Genomic DNA, 18527 nt, shown 5'->3' on the forward strand with positions numbered 1-18527 from the left:
CTACTCGGGAGGCTGAGGCAGGAGAATGGTGTGAACCCAGGAGGCAGAGGTTGCAGTGAGCCGAGATTGTGCCACTACACTCCAGCCTGGGCGACAGAGCAAGACTCCGTCTCAAAAAAAAAAAAAGAATAAGGGCATTCACTTACATGATCATGGATTACCAACATCAGGAAATTAACATAGATATAATACTATTATGTAATCTACAGGTCTTATTTAAATTTTTCTCTTACAGCTTTTTCTTTTTCCTAATACAGGATCCAGTGCAGGATTGTGTATTGCACATAGTTTTCATGTCTCTTTGATCTACTTTATTCTGCAACAACTCCTTGCCCTTTCTTTGTATTCATTGGCATTAATATTTTAATTTTGTCTGATATTTACTGATGATTTGTTTCAGATTATGCCTTTTTTTTTTTTTTGAAACACCACATAAGTGGTATTCATTTCAAAAGTGTCACCCAAGGAAAGAGGGGCATGATGTCAGTTTGTCACATTGTTGGTAATGGCAGGAAAGGCAGATTTTGTCACCAGCAACTGTGACTGGGTGCAAATTCCAGGCTTCAGTTCTTTTGGCATTTATTAATTTAGCATTCGGGCAGATATTCATTAAGGGCCTTTTGGCTTAGACCCTGTACTAAGATACAGTGGTGAAAGGATGTAAGCTCTTTTCATGGAATTTAAAAGTTTAGTGTGGCATATAGACATTAAATAAATCACACCAATAATGAATTTCAGTGGTTCCAGGTGACTAAAGGAAAAATGCAGTATCAGAAGGGGTATGTGCAATAGGGGAGCTAAATCTAGAGTTGGGGTTGGAAATGGGCATGAAAAGGAAGGCAGAGGCTTTCTTTGTGTGGCAGTTCTAGTTTAGAAACAGACATTCCATAGTGGAATGCTGGGGTGCCCTGTGCTCTAGGGATAGATCTAACTTTTGCATAATTGTACTTGTCTGACTTGCCAGGAGTAAGCTTCACTTAAAGCAACTTAATCACAGGATGGTCTAGAGCTTAGATTCCAGCAATTTAAGCAGCATGGTGACACTTTTTTCTTCTTTTTTTCTGTTGCTCAGTTTTACTTTGAACTCAGAAGGCTATAATAGAAGACCAGGTGGCCGTCGCCATAGCAAAGGTAATCCAGAGAGTTCTTTCATGTGGAAACCTCAGGAACAGGCTGTAACAGAGATGATTTCTGAAGAGAGTGGCAAGGGTCTGAGGCGTCCCCATTGTACTGTGGAGGAGGTAAGCCTTTTTAGCTTGATTTGTTTAAAAAAAAATTTTACAGCTCTTCCCAAAGATGCTGCCTAGAGACACTCAGAATGGTTCAAAGTTTGACATACCATTGTAGGTTTTCCTACTATACAGCCTTTAACAAAATGAGGCTGTCTCAAACCCAGATGCACCAAAAATCTGCATGCAGCTTGTGCCCAGGCAGACTTTGAGGGGTTCATGCTATGAGACCTAAAGTTCTTATGAGATTGTCCAGATCACATTAGCAGGGCCTGTAGCGGCCATGTGTGCTCAATGAGTCTGTGACAGGATCAAGCATGTTGCTTGTCAAGGAGCAGAAAATCGTTGTGAAAGTGCTGAAGACACAGACACACAGTCAGACAGCTAAATTTAAAAATGAAACTTTTTTGAGTAATAAAAATTAGAAGACTAAAAATAATTTTTAATGAATATTTTTGGGAGCAAATAATATATCTACTATGTTGTATATTTCTTTTTTCCTTTTTTTTGTTTTTGAGACAGGGTGAGACTCTGTCACCCATGCTGGGTGCAGTGGTGCAGTCTTGGCTCACTGCAACCTCTGTCTCCCATGTTCCAGCGCATGTCATATATTTCAAAGGGTACTAAAGAATGTACAGTGACTAAGTTTCTCAGACTCCCTTCCATACCTGGCTTCCACCACCATGTTTACTTCTTGGCAAGTAACCTCTGATACCTATATGTATTCTTCTATAGATATTCCAGATACATATAATTTAGTCAAGTTTTAGATGTAGTTATTTTTATTATAAGGAAGAAAAAAGAGTCATATTAGGAAGAGATAAGATTAGATCCTTTTTTTTTTTTTTTGAGACAGAGTTTTGCTATTGTTGCCCAGGCTGGAGTGCAATGGCACTATCTTGGCTCTCTGCACCCTCCACCTCCCAGGTTCAAGTGATTCTCCTGCCTCAGCCTCCCAAGTAGCTGGGATTACAGGCATGTGCCACCACGCCCAGCTAATCTTTTGTATTTTTAGTAGAGATAAGGTTTCACCATGTTGTCCAGGCTGGTCTGGAACTCCTGACCTCAGGTGATCCACCCACCTCAGCCTCCCAAAGTGCTGGGATAACAGGCATGAGCCACCGCACCTGGCCAAGATTAGATTCTTTTTGGGTACCTGAATTAGTCTAACTTGTTTTTTTTAAAAAAAATTACCAAGTTTTTTTTTTTATATAGAGAGATGGGATATCACTATGTTGCCTAGGCTGGTTTCAAACTCCTGGGCTCAAGCGATCCTCCAGCGTCAGCCTCCCAGAGTGCTGGAATTAACAGGCGTGAGCCACCGTGCTGAGCCCTAACTTGTTTCTTTTTATAAACTTTAATAACTGTGACTAAGGAAGGGAAGTAAATGGTGTGCATCTCTGCTTTTTCCTTCACCTTTCAGAGCACTCAGCATGGTGAAGAGTCAATCTTTTTACTTTCCTTTTGAGGTTTTCCTTTATTCCAGGAAATTTTAGAATTATTCATGTATCTGGCACTCCCCAGGACCATCTGCTATTTCACTTGCCAACTAGTTTTCTGAGTCACTTGTTTAATTTAGTTCATCAAAGAAATATTTATTTGGGTCCCAGGTACTGTGCTAGTTGTACTGTGCTAGCAATTCAAGATTAAATGAAATGCGGTTCCTGCCCTCTAAGAGCTTATACATAAATAGTTGCTGTTTGATGAGCAGGCAGAGAGAGGGGAATGAACCATAGCCCTGAAAGGGGTTTTAATATGATGTATTAAAGGCCAGGCGCGGTGGCTCAGCCTGTAATCTCAGCACTTTGGGAGGCCGAGGTGGGCGGATCACGAGGTCAGGAGATCGAGACCATCCTGGCTAACATGGTAAAACCCTGTCTCTACTAAAAATACAAAAAATTAGCCGGGCGTGGTGGCGGGCGCCTGTAGTCCCAGCTACTCTGGAGGCTGAGGCAGGAGAACGGCGTGAACGTGGGAAGCGGAGCTTGCAGTGAGCTGAGATCGCGCCACTGCACTCCAGCCTGGGTGACAAAGCGGGACTCCGTCTCAAAAAAAAAAAAAAAAAAAGATGTTCAGTCTCTTAGATGAGAAGTCAGAAATGGGTCTGAGCAAATATCTACAGGGGAATATGCAGAAGATACACTCTAGAAATATTGGTAAGTAGTATTAGCAAGGACGTATCTGTTGATTAAGTGTGATATAAAGTACATAGAAGGGTCTGAGTCCCAGATTTCAGTTTTGGAGTCACTATGTGTCACTTACCAAGATAACCCTATGTTTACGGGGAAGATGATGACTACAGTTTTGGACGTTGTTTAAACTCCCTGTGAAACCCACAAGAAAACCTCTCCTGGAAGCTCATGGATATAGGTGATGGGAATTTTGAGGAAGAGACACATTTCTGAATCTTTAACCTATTGCTGCTATTTAAATCAAGGGACCTGATGAGATTATTCAGGGAAGGAATGTAGTGGAAGAAGAGATATGGGCAAAACCATCAGTATGATGTAGGCAGAAGGAATAATCTGCAGTGGAGACAGAGAAAAAAGAATCAGAAGAACTTATTGTCTAGGAAGGCAAGGCAGGTAGGTCAGCAGGGTGAAATGCTGAAGAAAGATCAAGTAACATAAGGACTGGAAAAGTGTCTGTTGAATGTAGCCATAGAGGTTACTGGTGATGTTGGTGAGGCCAATTCATTTTGGAAGCTGCATGTTCTCGTTATGCAAGTGGATGATTTCTGCTGAGTTTTTTTGTAGTTAACCTAATTCTGTTCAACCCAGTTCTGTCAAAAACCTAGATGCCATCAGAATTTAGCAGATAACATGAATAAAGTGGCCTGGAGAGCAGTGGCCCATCTAAATGGGATAGCCCTACATAGCTATAGATTGTGGATTCAGTTGATTGAAGGAGGCCAGATTTTTTGAATTTTAAAAAATGTATAAAGTTAGTAATTAATTCAAAGAAATATTAAAAACACAGTGCTGGCAAATAAAACACATCTATGGGTTACATTTGGCCTTTTAATTATAAATTTAATGTGCTGGTACTTATCTAACATGCTTTCTTTTATTTAGGGTGTTCAAAAGGAGGAAAGAGAGAAGTACCGAAGGTTATTGGAACGACTTAAAGAAAGTGGTCATGGAAACTCTGTCTGTCCTGTAACTTCGGGTTATCACAGGTAACAATGAGCTAATAGATAATGCTTTGCTAGGCATCTTTTTTTGGTTTGTTTTTGGAGAAAGTATTGGTGGGAAGGGCTTTATTGAAAGAAGAGGTTAAACCTGAGAGAACTAGCCCTGTCATTTGCCTGGATATTTATCTAGTAATGGATAATATGTAACAGTGGTTTGCAAAGTAAAATTTTATGTTACCTTTAGGACCCTTTGTTGAAGTAAACATTTTAACTTTAAACTCTTATATAAAAAAGTAGATCACTGGTTGAAGTAGGTCTCCCAGGAGGCAAAGAGTTTCTTCAACCTTCCCAGCATACATTTCCCACAATCTCTCTCTCTGCCTCCCTTCCCCACCCTGCTCCTGCCCATCTCTCCATTTCTCCCATCTCCCTTCCTTCCTTCCTTTCTCCTTCACCTCCTCACAGTCTTTCTTTTTGTCTTTTTTCCTTCCCCCGCCTCACCCCCACCCCATGAGACACACCTAGTCCCTGTGGCAGCATAGAGATTGAATCTTAGCACATTTGGAAACCCGCTAGAGGCAAGATTAAAGTCTCCCAGGTCATAAGAATTTTCCTTATAATACAGCTTGTTAATTAAATACTCTAATGATTTGAGCAAATATTAATAGATGAGAGGGACAGAGGGAAGTGATATCTGGCCTTGTATTTGCCTATGAAAGGAGGACAAAAAATGTGTGAGCTCAGGATTGAGGTACACTGGGTAATTCTAACAAGTAGTGTGAGAAAACACAGGGATCCCAGAAATTATATAAATAGCAAATTGAAGGTTAAAAAGTCACGCAATACTATCTAGCTTTTTTTTTTTTTGAGATAGAGTTTCACTCTTTTTTTTTCTTTTTTCTTTTGAGATGGAGTCTCGCTGTGTCACCCAGGCTGGAGTGCAATGGCATGATCTTAGCTCACTGTAACCTCCACCTCCCAGGTTCAAGCGATTCTCCTGCCTCAGCCTCCTTAGTAGCTGGGATTACAGGCGCGCACCACTATGCCTGGCTAATTTTTTGTATTTTTAGTGGGGACGGGGGTTTCACCATGTTGGTCAGACTGGTCTTGAACTCCTGGCCTCATGATCTGCTCGCCTCGGCCTCCCATAGTACTGGATTACAGGCATGAGCCACTGTGCCTGGCTGGAGTTTCACTCTTGTTGCCCAGGCTGGAGTGCAATGATGCAATCTCGGCTCACTGCAACCTCCGCCTCCTGGGTTCAAGTAATTCTCCTGCCTCAGCCTCCTGAGTAGCTGGAATTACAGGCATCCGCCACCATACCCAGCTAATTTTTTGTATTTTTGGTAGAGACGGGGTTTCGCCATGTTGGCCAGACCGGTCTCGAACACCTGACCTCAGGTGATCCGCCCGCCTCAGCTTCCCAGAGTGCTGGGATTACAGGCGTGAGCCACCACACCCAGCCTACTATCTAGCTTTTGAATGCAGAAATAACAGATTATTTGAGAATAATCAGTTGTGAACTTTTAAAAAAAATTCTTTAGATTTAGTCAGAATGTCAGTATTTTCTCCATTTTGAGCAGCCACATGTTGGAAGCAGCAGTATGTTTAATGATCTCTTGGCTTTGTCATGTTGGCAAAACCTTCAAACTATTTATGCTTTTGAAAGTTCCTGCTTTTGGCCGGGCGCGATGGCTCACACCTGTAATCCCAGCGCTTTGGGAGACTGAGACCGGTGGGTCACTGGAGGTCAGGACTTCGAGACCAGCCTGACCAACATGGCAAAACTCCATCTCTACTAAAAATACAAAAATTAACCAGGTGTAGTGGTGGATGCCAGTAATCCCAGTTATTTGGGAGGCTGAGGCAGGAGAATCGCTTGAACCCAGGAGGTGGAGATTTCAGTGAGCCGAGATCATATCACTGCACTCCAGCCTGGGTGACAGTGTGAGACTCCGTCTCAAAAACAAAAAACAAAAAAAAGAGTTCTTGCTTTTATTTTTTTCTATTTTTTAAATTTTTAAATTTTTTATTTTTTGAGATGGGGTCTCCCTCTGTCACCCAGGCTGGAGTGCAGTGGCTCCATCTCTGCTCATTGCAACCTCTGCCTCTCGGGTTCAAGCAATTCTCCTGCCTCAGCCCCCTGAGTAGCTGGGATTACAGGCGCGTGCCACCATGCCCAACTAATTTTTTTTTTTTTTTTTTAGTAGAGATGGGGTTTCAGCATGTTGGTCAGGCTGGTCTCGAACTCCTGACCTCGTGATCCGCCCGCCTCGGCCTCCCAAAGTGCTGGGATTACAGGCGTGAGCCACCACGCCTGGCTGAGTTCTTGCTTTTAATGTATTGTTTCAGGATCGATGTAAATATATAGCTTAAAAAGTTTTTTATCTTTTAATCTGAGTTTTGTCACACTGAGATTTTTTGGTTAATACGTCACTGGGGATTCAGAACCTCTGATTTTACAAATAGAGAAACTGGAGTTCAGGTAACTTGGCTGAAATATTATTAGAATCAGGATTAGACTCCTTTTATCCTAGTCCCATGTAGTTGTTTCCTTTCTGTTATAATTTGATATAATTGGGTAGTCAATCACCCCTATTTGGAGAAGCTTGCTGGACAGAGATAATGCATATTAATGATACACTTTGCTTTTGTATCTGATCTCCCTCGCTTTTTGTGTTTTGAAGTTCTCAAAGAAGTCAGATGGACACATTAAAGACCAAAGGCTGGGGGGAAGAGCAAAATCACGGAGTCAAAACAACTCAGTTTGTTCCAAAACAATGTGAGTTCCTAGATTTAGCCTTGTCTTAATATATTGACCTTATTTCATGTTACAGTGTTCATATGAGGTAGAAAATTGACATTCAAGTGTAGATGGTGTACCAAAATACTGTCAAATCTCACAGCGTTGGGCCAGGCGTGGTGGCTCACGCCTGTAATCCCAGCACTTTGGGAGGCCAAGGCAGGTGGATCACCTGAGGTCAGGAGTTCAAGACCAGCCTGGACAACATGGTAAAACCGCATCTCTACTAAAAATACAAAAATTAGCCAGGCATGGTGACACTTGCCTGTAATCCCAGCTACTTGGGAGGCTGAGGCAGTAGAATCGCCTGAACCCGGGAGGTGGATGTTGCAGTGAGCCAAGATCACACCACTGCACTCCAGCCTGGGCGACAGCGAGACTCTGTCTCAAAAAAAAAAAAAAACAAAAAAACCTCACAGCATTGACTGGGGTTTATCTAGGAGTTTAGTAGAACAGCTGTTTCAAGGTGAAGTAGATTCATAACATGGCTCTGGATAATTATCCTTAAGCTGCTAGATAGTAGCAACTCTTTTGTGAGCTGAAATTTTATTATATTCCCTATATAACAATTTCCTTATATTTCTCCACTTACTCTCCACTAAATGACAGCTTACCAAATGAGCAGATATCACTCAGTTTATAGTAAAGATTATATTTAAACAACAAAGATATGTAGCAAAGATATGTATGCATTTTTTTAGGCAACTTAGTGTATAGGGAGGCTAGTGTCTTTGGAATTCACTGTAGCATTTCAATGTAGAGGAATGTCTTGACATTGTGGAAACTCTGTAAGCTGAAATTCTAACTATATTATTCATTAATGAAGGAAACATTTAATCTTTTCTTTACCATCCTCACAGATAGACTTGTTGAAACAAGGGGACCTCTATGTTCATTGAGAAGTGAAAAGAGGTACGTATATTCAGTTCATTCTTTTAATATATATTTTCTTATTTTCTAAGCCGTATTTATGAGTAAGCAGTTCTGAGGAACTGTGAACTCTCTTGAGTTCTGGTAGTTGGTCAGCATATTTGGGTAGATAGGTAGCTAGCTCTTGTGTCAGATGCCCACCCTAGCCTGGTGGGTTGGGGGGTGCCCTTTATCTCTCAGGCATCAGTGGTTGGGAGAAACACATGCTTCTTAGATGGGAGTTTGGTTGGTGTGGGGATGTCTAGTGATCAGTGTTTTTAGGATAGGAACAGTAAAGGCAGCTCTGCATGCTTTAGGATTTTGGGATGATGGTTTACAGCAGAGTTTGTAAACTGTGGCCCATGGGCCAAATCTGGTCTACTTACCTATTTTTGTATAGTAAATTTCTACTGGAACATGCGAATTCATTTACATACGATCTATGGCTGCTTTTAAATTACAGTGGCAGAGTTGCCACGATGTGCCCAAGACCATAAAACCTGCAAAGCCTAAAATACCGTCTGTTCCTTTTCAGAAAAGTTTGTCGACTCTTGGTTTAGAGTATTGTATAAACTCAAGGCAATTTTTATTTACAAATTATGAAATCTTATTTCTAAAACTAGGATGTAAGTCATCTAGCAGAAGTCTGTCATCTCTCAATTTGTTTCCTTAGGTGTTCAAAGGGGAAAATTTCTGATACGGAGAAGATGATCGGAATCAGATTTGAAAATGAAAGTGTAAGTGAAAATCCCTGTTACATTTGATATCTGTGTTCTTACATAACTTATGTTTTGGTGCCCATGAAAAGCAAGAAAAAGCATATATATATATGTGTTACTTTGATTGTTAATTCTGTTGTTTTTCTTTAAAAAAGCAGCAAGCCAGCCAGGCACAGTGGCTCATACCTGTAATACCAGAACTTTGGGAGGCCAAGGCAGAAGGATCACTTGAGCCCAGGAGTTTGAGACCAGCCTGGGCAACATAGTGAGACTGTCTCCACAAAAAAATTTAAAACTTAGCCAGGCATGGTGGCACATCTGTAGTCCCAGCTACTCGGGAAGCTAAGGTGGGAGGATCGCTTGAGCCCAAGAGGTCAAGGCTGCAGTGGGCTGTGATCACACCACTGCACTCCAGCCTGGGTGACACAGTGAGACTCTGTCTCCAAAAAAAGGCAACAAAGCAACAGGAAACATTGAAAATACACAACTTTTTTCTGCCTTCTGAGTTGTTGGAGTTTTGCCTCTACAGTAGCCACCTTTGTTTATGAGAGACCAACCTGCCTCCATACCAACACATTACCTACATTTTATGGCTTCTTAGGGAGAATTTCTTAAAAGTCATACATCTCTGGAAAGAGATGATATGTTCTGGGGTGCTGGCAGAATTCTATTTGTTTACCACAATTGTGGTTATATAGGTGTTCATTTTACAAAAATGAAGTGGTACGTTAATGTTTTGTGCATTTTCTGTCATATAAAATGACTTTTTACAAAGATGAACTAGAACCAAGTTTAGTTACGGTAAAGATAGTAGGGATTTATTCTGAGTGATGGGATTGTGGGTCATATTTTTTGCTGTTTAAAACTTTCATAATATCTTTTAAACATACTGTTTTTAATTGTGATAGGAGAACTGAAAATACTTTTCTTGCTACTTCCAGGGAAGGTGGTGAGTGTTCTCTTTCATGGTTTGTAACTGAGGGTCCTGTGAGGCCTAGGTCTGGAGCTTTTTTTGTTCCCCCTTGCAGGGACAGATATGGTAAATCTACTCACTTGGGGGATTTGCTAATTCTCTTTTCTTTCACATTAGTGGCAGTTTTATATTTCACGTGTAATCCGTGTTTATATTTGCAAGTATCAAACATGTCAGTAGAATTTAGATACTTTTTTGATCAGAGGAAGGGATACCAACTGGAGCCCGACCTATCAGAAGAAGTGTCGGCCCGACTCCGCCTGGGCAGCGGAAGCAATGGCTTACTCAGGAGGAAAGTGTCAATTGAGACAAAGGAAAAGAATTGCTCAGGCAAAGAGAGGGACAGAAGAACGGACGATCTCCTTGAACTCACAGAGGTATTGTTCTTTGTATTGATCCTAAAAAGAGGCATGTCTTTAAATAACCTCAGTTATTCTAAACTTGAATATTTTGTTTTGAGGACTTTCTCCAGACTAGAGATGAATGTATGAAAACAAATCAGGTCCATAGTCTGTTTATTCACTTTGACTACATTGATCTTTAGTGAATCATGATCATTAGTGGCCTAAGGGATCAGATTGATATTTAGCAAATGTGAGTCAACACAATCATCTCATATCTTGGAATACAACAGATTCTTTGTAAATTCTAACCTTCAAATATGTTGAGTTATATAGTATGGGTTTGGCATTAGGAATAAGTTCATTGCATTTTTTAAAAAAGTGGTTACAGTTTACTAAAATGCCCCTTTTGCTGATTATTGCATTTGAAAATAATAAAAACTTACAGAACATGAAGAATGAAGGTAGTTAAAATTCTTATTTTAAAGATGTGCCACATCTTGGCTTCCTCTACAATGTTGCCCTAGTAGGCAAATCTCTTGAATACTTACTGTTATATTGGGCATGCAGGTGGAGAGAGAGAGATCCATAAAATAGTGAAGCTATGTGCTGGGGGAGGAAGCATATATTTAGAAGAAAATAATTTCTTCTTTTTTTTTTTTTTTTTGAGATGGAGTTTCACTCTTGTTGCCCAGGCTGGAGTGCAGTGGCGCGATCTTGGCTCACTGCAACCTGTGCCTCCTGGGTTCAGGTGATTCTCCTGGCTCAGCCTCCCAAGTAGCTGGGATTACAGGCACCTGCCACCACGCCCAGCTAATTTTTGTATTTTAAGTAGAGACTGGGTTTCACCGTGTTGGCCAGGCAGGTCTCAAACTCCTGACCTTAGGTGATTTACCCACCTCAGCCTGCCAATGTGCTGGGATTATAGGCGCGAGTCCCTGCCCCGGGCCTAGAGGAAAATAATTTCTATTGGGTTAATGGATTTAGTTTTGTATCCTAAATAATGCATTTATCTGCATAATTCTTTAGTATGATGAAGCCATTTATTCCATAAGGAGTCAATTGCTAATTGCTGCCTGGTTTCCAAGTTTCTGCCTGTTTGCTTATTCTCTTCATGTCAAAAAGGATGGTATAACCCCTTAGATGTCCTAATCTTATTTTGATGTTTTATTTACTTATTTTTAAGATGGAGTCTCGCTCTGTCGCCAGGCTGGAGTGCAGCGGCACGATCTCAGCTTACTGCAACCTCTGCCTCCCAGGTTCAGGTGATTCTTCTGCCTCAACCTCCTGAGTAGCTGGGACTATAGGTGCATGCCACCATGCCCAGCTAATTTTTGTCTTTTTAGTAGAGATGGGGTTTCACCATGCTGGCCAGGCTGACCTCATGATCCACCCGTCTTGGCTTCCCAAAGTGCTGGGATTACAGGCGTGAGCCACCGCACCCAGCCTATTTTGATGTTTTAAAAGTTTAAAGGAGAGAATGGGTGCAGTGGCTCACGCCTGTAATCCCAGCACTTTGGGAGGCTGAGGCAGGCAGATCACTTGAGGTCAGGAGTTCAAGACCAGCCTGGCCAACATGGTGAAACCTCGTCTTTACTAAAAATACAAAAAAAATAGCTGGCATGGTGGTACGCACCTATAATTCCAGCTAATCAGGAGACAGAGGCACAAAAATCGCTTGAACCCGGGAGGCAGAGATTGCAGTGAGGTGAGATCATGCAACTGCGCTCCAGCTTGGGTGACAAAGTGAGACTCTGTCTCCAAAAAAAAAAAAGTTTAAAGTGGAAATCAGGATTTTAGTATTATGAAGGGAGCAAAGGCCAGGAAATTAGACACACCTGGGTTCAAATCTTTGTTCTACCTTTTAATAATTATATGACTTTGAATATGTAAAATAAATTCTCAGTTTTCTTCTCTATAAAATGGTAATAATATCTTCCCCACTAATATGGATTAATGATGTGCTTCAAGCATCTAACACCATGTTTGGCTCATAGTGGTCAATACATAGTAGTAGGATAATTGAGACCATACTTTAGATGTAAATATTATTATTATTGTTTCCACAAGCTAATAAGTGAACCAGCATTTGTTGTATTAGTAAGATTGCTTTGTAGTTACAAGTTAAAATATTTTCAGGGTTGGTGTGGTGGCTCATGCCTATAGTCTCAGCACTTTGGGAGGCCAAGGCGGGTATTGCTTGAGCCCAGGAGTTTGCAACCAACTTGGGCAATATAATGAGGCCCCATCTCTATTACTAAAACATAAGAAAAAATGTTTTCATACTATAGTTTAGTAAGTCTTTGATAGTATATTTTTCTCGAGTCAGGTGTTGCCGAGATGAAAAACTTTTTTCAGTCTCAGAGTTTTCAATAACTGATAATGGGTTCTATATTAAAATAACAATTTCTGGACTTTCTAATTCAGGACATGGAAAAGGAAATCAGTAATGCCCTAGGCCATGGCCCACAGGATGAAATCCTAAGTTGTGCTTTCAAATTGCGAATTACTCGAGGAGATATTCAGACATTAAAGAACTATCACTGGCTCAATGATGAAGTAAGTTGTATTCCCTCCCCCTTTTGGCCATCATTAATTTTAACTATTTATTTATTATCTGTAATCAAAGTGACTTCTACCCAGTTATAAGAGGTTGGTAAAGCAACTCTTAGTTATAATTAAAACAAAAACATCTTAAATCTTAAAAAGATGGTTAGTTCTGATTTTCTGCCTTTAATTAGCAATATTTCCCTTTTCTGCATCTGTACTTTATTGCATCCACCACTCCATTTACTGGTCTTCAGTAAACCCTGGGTACAACTGATGAATGGGAGGAAGCAGCAAGTGATACTGTATTTTAGGTGAATTCTTATAGTAGCTGTTTTTTTGTTTTTGTTTTTTGTTTTTGAGACAGAGTTTCGCTCTTGTTGTCCAGGCTGGAGTGCAATGGTGCAGTCTTGGCTCCATGCAACCTCCACCTCCTGGGTTTAAGCGATTCTCCTACCTCAGCCTCCCAAGTAGCTGGGATTACAGGCATGCACCACCACGCCCGGCTAATTTTGTATTTTTAGTAGAGACAGGGTTTCTCCATGTTGGTCAGGCTGGTCTCAAACTCTGGACCTCAGGTGATCTGCCCACCTTGGCCTCCCAAAGTGCTGGGATCACAGGCGTGAGGCACCACGCCTGGCCTGTTTTATTTTTTGAGTAATAAAGGGATATATTGATTACTATATACTGTATGTATTTTTCTTTATTTGAGTGATAGCTGAAAAATTTTGCCTAACTTGTCATCTTGTATCCTTATTACATTTAGCAGAAGCTAACTCTTAAGTTCTTTGACAATTTTCTGGTGGGTTCTTTCCCGAACTGTTTAGCCCCTGCATCTTCTCTCTTTGAGGGAAATCCCCTATGACTAGTTACTTATAAACACATTCTTTGAAAACAGGAATGTTTTGTTTTACATTATAATGTAATTTGTTTATTGTAGAACATTTGGAAAATACAGGAAAAGTAAAAAATATTACTGTTCAAAAGTACCACCACTTAAAGATAAATAAAATGTTAATATTTTGGTGTATGTCCTTCCAGTTTATATTTTAAAATTGAAGTCTAATTTTTATATAGTAAAATTCACTTACTGTTAATATTTCTGCATTTTTTTGCTGTGTTACAGTTATGTAGATCTTTTCATTATTGCACAGACTTTCTTCCTGGATTCCATCTTCTGGCCGTTAAGTGTTAACTTACATGCCTTAAAAGTACAGTTTCATTCCATTTTCCTGTGTTCCATTTTGCACTGATCACTTTTTTCCCTGTCTTCTACTATAGAGAGTCCTTTTATCCCCTTCTTTAGTACCTTACCTTCGAATTCATCCTTATTCAGGTAGAAATTTAGTTTTGATAATATATTTGCCATGTTCCAACTTTTGCTCCCTTGGTATTTTGTAGGTCATTAATTTTTACATGAATCTTCTGGTGGAAAGAAATAGAAAGCAAGGCTATCCAGCACTTCATGTATTTAGTACTTTCTTCTATCCTAAATTAAAGTCTGGGGGTTACCAAGCAGTGAAACGATGGACCAAAGGGGTAAATCTCTTTGAACAAGAAATTATTCTGGTGCCTATTCATCGGAAGGTACATTGGAGCCTGGTGGTGAGTCCAGAGGGTTAATGGTTAATTGTTGGACTTTGGATAAAGACCATTTTTTAAAAATAATGCTGCCCTTTTCTGCCCTGTGTATAAAGGCCAGTAGTATATATTATAAGCATACCCTACAGAGTCTCTTTTTATTTTTTATTTTTTTTAATGTCTCCTCCTTCACCCAACCCTTTTTAGTTCTTATTTATTTATTCTTTAAAAAATTTTATATTTATTTTATTTTACTATTTTTTAAAATTAGAGACTAGGTTTTGCTGTGTTACCCAGGCTGGAGAGAATTGGTGTGATCATAGCTCATTGCAGCCTGGAAGTCCTGGACTTAGGTGGTCCTCCTGCCTCAGCCTCCTGAGTGACTAGGACTACAGGCATGGTCCATCATGCTTGGCTAATTTTATTTATTTACTTATTTGGCAAGATGGAGTCTTGCTATGTTGCCCTGGTTGGTATCCAACGCCTGGCCTCAAGTGGTTCTCCTGCCTCAGTTTTCAAAGTACTGGTATTACAGGTGTGAGCCACCATGCCTGGCCTTTTTTTCTTTTTCTTTTTCTTTTTTTTAATTTTTATTTTTAGAGACAGGATCTCATTCTGCCACCCAAGCTGGAGTATAGTGGCACAACCATAGCTCACTGTAACCTCACCTCCTGGGCACAAGTGATCCTCTCACTTTAGCCTCCCAGGTAGCTGGGACTACAGATGTGCACCACTATGCCTGGCTAATTTTTTTTCATTTTTAATTTTTTTGTAGAGACAGAGTCTTGTTTTTTTTTGCCCAAGCTAGTCTCAAGCTCCTGGCTTTAAGTAGTCCTCCCACCTCAGCCTCTCAAAATGATGGGTGAGCCGCCGCACCGGGCCTCCTTTTTAGTTCTTGAGTTGAACAACTTAGTAACCTACAAGACAAAGCCCTTGAACTTGAGGAGCTTTCTTTTTTATTTATTTAATTATTTTATTTATTTATTTATTTATTTTTGAGATGGAGTCTTGCTCTGCCTCCCAGGCTGGAGTGCAATGGCGCAATCTCAGCTCACTGCAACCTCCGCCTCCTGGGTTCAAGCAATTCTCCTGCGTCAGCCTCCTGAGTAGCTGGGATTACAGGTGTGGGCCACCGTACCTGGCTAATTTTTGTATTTTCAGTAGAGACGGAGTTTCACCATCTTGGTCAGACTGGTCTTGAACTCCTGACCTCGTGATCCACCACCTCAACCTCCCAAAGTGCTGGGATCATAGGTGTGAGCCACCTTACCCGGGCGAGGAGCTTTCATTTTTAATAGGAAAGAATCTTAGTACACATAAGGGTTATTATATTTATTTAGTTTTGTTTACAAGATAGTACAGGTTTATTGTAGAAAAATGCACTTATAAGGCCAGTTGTGGTGGCTCATGCCTATAATCCCAGACTTTGGGAGGCCGAGGCAGGAGGGGTTGCTTGAGCCTAAGAGTTTGAGACCAGCCTGGGCAACATGGAAAGACCCTGTCTATATACAAATTTAAAAATTTGCTGGGCATGGTGGTACACACCTATGGTCCCAGCTACTTGGGAGGCTGAGGTGGAAGATTCCCTGAGCCCAGGAGGTCAAGGCTGCAGTGAGCTGTGATCACACCACTGCACTCCAGCCTGGGTGACAGAGTGAGATCTTGTCTCAAAAAAAAAAAGTCTCATCACTCTGAGAGGACCACTAATTTTTTAACTTAAAAATACACTTTTTTACTAAAGTTACATAAGATATATTTTTAACTAAAAAAAATTTTAATACATGTACCAATATAAGTGGATATCGTTTTTCTTTTTTTTTTCTGAGACAGTCTCGCTGTAACCCAGCCTAGAGTACAGTAGCACAATCTCGTCTCGCTGCAGCCTCTGCCTCCCAGATTCAAGTGATTCTCCTGCCTCAGCTTCCTGAGCAGCTAGGACTACAGGCGTGTGCCACCACACCCGACTAATTTTTGTATTTTTCAGTAGAGACAGGGTTTCACCATGTTGGTCAGGCTGGTCTCAAACTCCCGACCTCATGATCCGCCTGACTCGGCCTCCCAAAGTGCTGGGATTACAGGTGTGAGCCACCATGCCTGGCCCTGGATTTCTAAGATACATAATACATTTTTTATGTATCTTAGAAATCCATTTATATTGTTACATGTATTTTTTAAAAGATGCTTTTATTTTTGGAAGTAAAATTCTCTCTCCTCTTACATTTAAAATGTTTCTGGATGTTATCTTTTTCCATTATAGGTGATAGACCTAAGAAAAAAGTGTCTTAAATACCTGGATTCTATGGGACAAAAGGGCCACAGGATCTGTGAGATTCTCCTGTAAGTAAAGGTTGAAAACCTCACTACCCCCTGTTGAGGTGATCTCTCTTCTATCTCATCCTACAAAGCTGTGTGGATGGTAGTCTAATGTATAGTTAAGGCTATTTCAGGACTTAGAATGCATTTTATTTTTTTTGTCTAAAAATAATAGCTGATTGCAACTGAGAAAACATGTTTAGTAGCATCACTGAAAACAAGTTTGTCATGTATTATGATGTAAAATAGATCTTATTAGAATCCTGTGATTTGCATTAGATTTCTTTGGGATTGATGCATTATTCTGAATGTTCTAAGGAGCTGTTAGTTTGGGAGTGTTAGTCCTCCAAATTCTTAAGCCCACTCATATCTTTATGCTTTCCATGAGAGTTGAGTTTATCTCAGAACCCAGGGGCGATGTTTAAAGTGTGTGGTTTCAAGGGACTGTTCCGAATAGTAATTGCTGTAATAGAAACCGGTCTTTAAAGCATAGCTACTTCTTAGCTAGGTAAAGTAGTGACATGAGTTAAGTGAGAAAATGCATCAGTAAGATGGGTCCATTTTTCGTTTTCTGCTCACTAGAAGCAATGAAGTTCCTTCTTTTAACTTTTACTAAGGACAAATTAAACTTGTGAAGAAAAGCTGTTGCTAACAATAATTCAATATTGTTTAGTATAAAAGGTTATTTTTATTTATGGTTGTTTATCTGGAATAAAAAGTATAGAGAAGACAATTCTAAAAATCGTAAGATACACCAAATTGTTTATAAAATGATTCTCTTCTAGTCTTTTCTTTGTAAGATGTGTATAAATTGTGCACACGTACATTTGCGTTCATACATATACATATATTATCCCATGTATAGAAATGTTCTTACTGGGATCATACAGTATAGTTTGATGTGTTGCTTATAATAGGATTTGAAAACTCATATTTTATTACATTCATGCTGTTGTTTTTTTTTTTTTTTTTTTTGATGGAGTCTCACTGTGTTACCCCTGTCTCTTATACACATCTAGATGTGTATAAGAGACAGCTGCAACCTCTGCCTCCTGGGTTCAAGTGATGCTCGTGCCTCAGCCTGCCAAGAAGCTGGGAGTACAGGCTCCCGTCACTGTGCCCAGCTAATTTCTGAATTTTTAGTAGAGACAGGGTTTCTCCATGTTGGTCAGGCTGGTCTTGAACTCCCAACCTCAGGTGATCCGCCCGCCCCAGCCTCCCAAAATGCTGGGATTACAGGCGTGAACCACTGTGCCCGGTGGTCTTTGGCTTTTTATCTTATTTATTTATTTATTTATTTTTTGAGACGGAGTTTCACTCTTGCTGCCTAGGCTAGAGTGCAATGGCGTGATCTCGACTCACCACACCCTCCACCTCCCGGGTTCAAGCGATTCTCCTGCCTCAGCCTCCCAAGTAGCTGGGATTAAAGGCATGTGCCACCATGCCTGGCTAATTTTGTATTTTTAGTAGAGACGGGGTTTCTCCATGTTGGTCAGGCTGGTCTCAAACTCCTGGCCTCAGGTGATCCATCCGCCTCGGCCTCCAAAGTGTTGATTTACAGGCATGAGCCACTGCACCAGGCTTATGTTATTTTTTATATCTTAATTTTAGTGGGGGCATCTAATGCTTACCAACCTGATATATATTTCAACTTTTAAAAACAAGCATGTACAATTTTTATAAGCAGACCTCCCCAAATTAAATTAAAAATCCAGAAAGCCACTTTGGGAGGCTGAGGCAGGCGGGATCACAGGCTCAGGAGATCAAGACCATCCTGGCTAACATGGCAAAACCCTGTCTCTACTAAAAAAGTACAAAAAATTAGCAGGACGTGGTGGTAGGTGCCTATGGTCCCAGCTACTTAGGAGGCTAAGGCAGGAGAATGGCGTGAACCTGGGAGGCACAGGTTGCAGTGAGCTGAGATCGCGCCACTGCACTCTAGCCTGGACGACAGAGCAAGACTCCATCTTTTTTTTTTT

The 18527-nt window shown here is 40.6% G+C and overlaps 1 protein-coding gene across 2 annotated transcripts in view; it reads left to right on the forward strand.

The window, feature by feature from the left end:
* Nucleotides 1-18527, forward strand: part of SENP2 (SUMO1/sentrin/SMT3 specific peptidase 2) — a 55829-nt gene that overhangs the window by 26406 nt on the left and 10896 nt on the right. For both annotated transcript variants that reach the window (XM_011981878.1, XM_011981877.1), the window contains exons 6-14: nt 1073-1241; nt 4304-4407; nt 7050-7144; nt 8026-8077; nt 8748-8811; nt 9970-10143; nt 12535-12666; nt 14056-14259; nt 16493-16572. In XM_011981878.1, the coding sequence (XP_011837268.1) occupies nt 1073-1241; nt 4304-4407; nt 7050-7144; nt 8026-8077; nt 8748-8811; nt 9970-10143; nt 12535-12666; nt 14056-14259; nt 16493-16572 (1074 nt within the window). The remainder of the gene's footprint in view (nt 1-1072; nt 1242-4303; nt 4408-7049; nt 7145-8025; nt 8078-8747; nt 8812-9969; nt 10144-12534; nt 12667-14055; nt 14260-16492; nt 16573-18527) is intronic.

The sequence above is a fragment of the Mandrillus leucophaeus genome, unplaced genomic scaffold (genome assembly GCF_000951045.1).
Source record: "Mandrillus leucophaeus isolate KB7577 unplaced genomic scaffold, Mleu.le_1.0 Scaffold231, whole genome shotgun sequence".
Lineage (NCBI taxonomy): Eukaryota > Metazoa > Chordata > Mammalia > Primates > Cercopithecidae > Mandrillus > Mandrillus leucophaeus.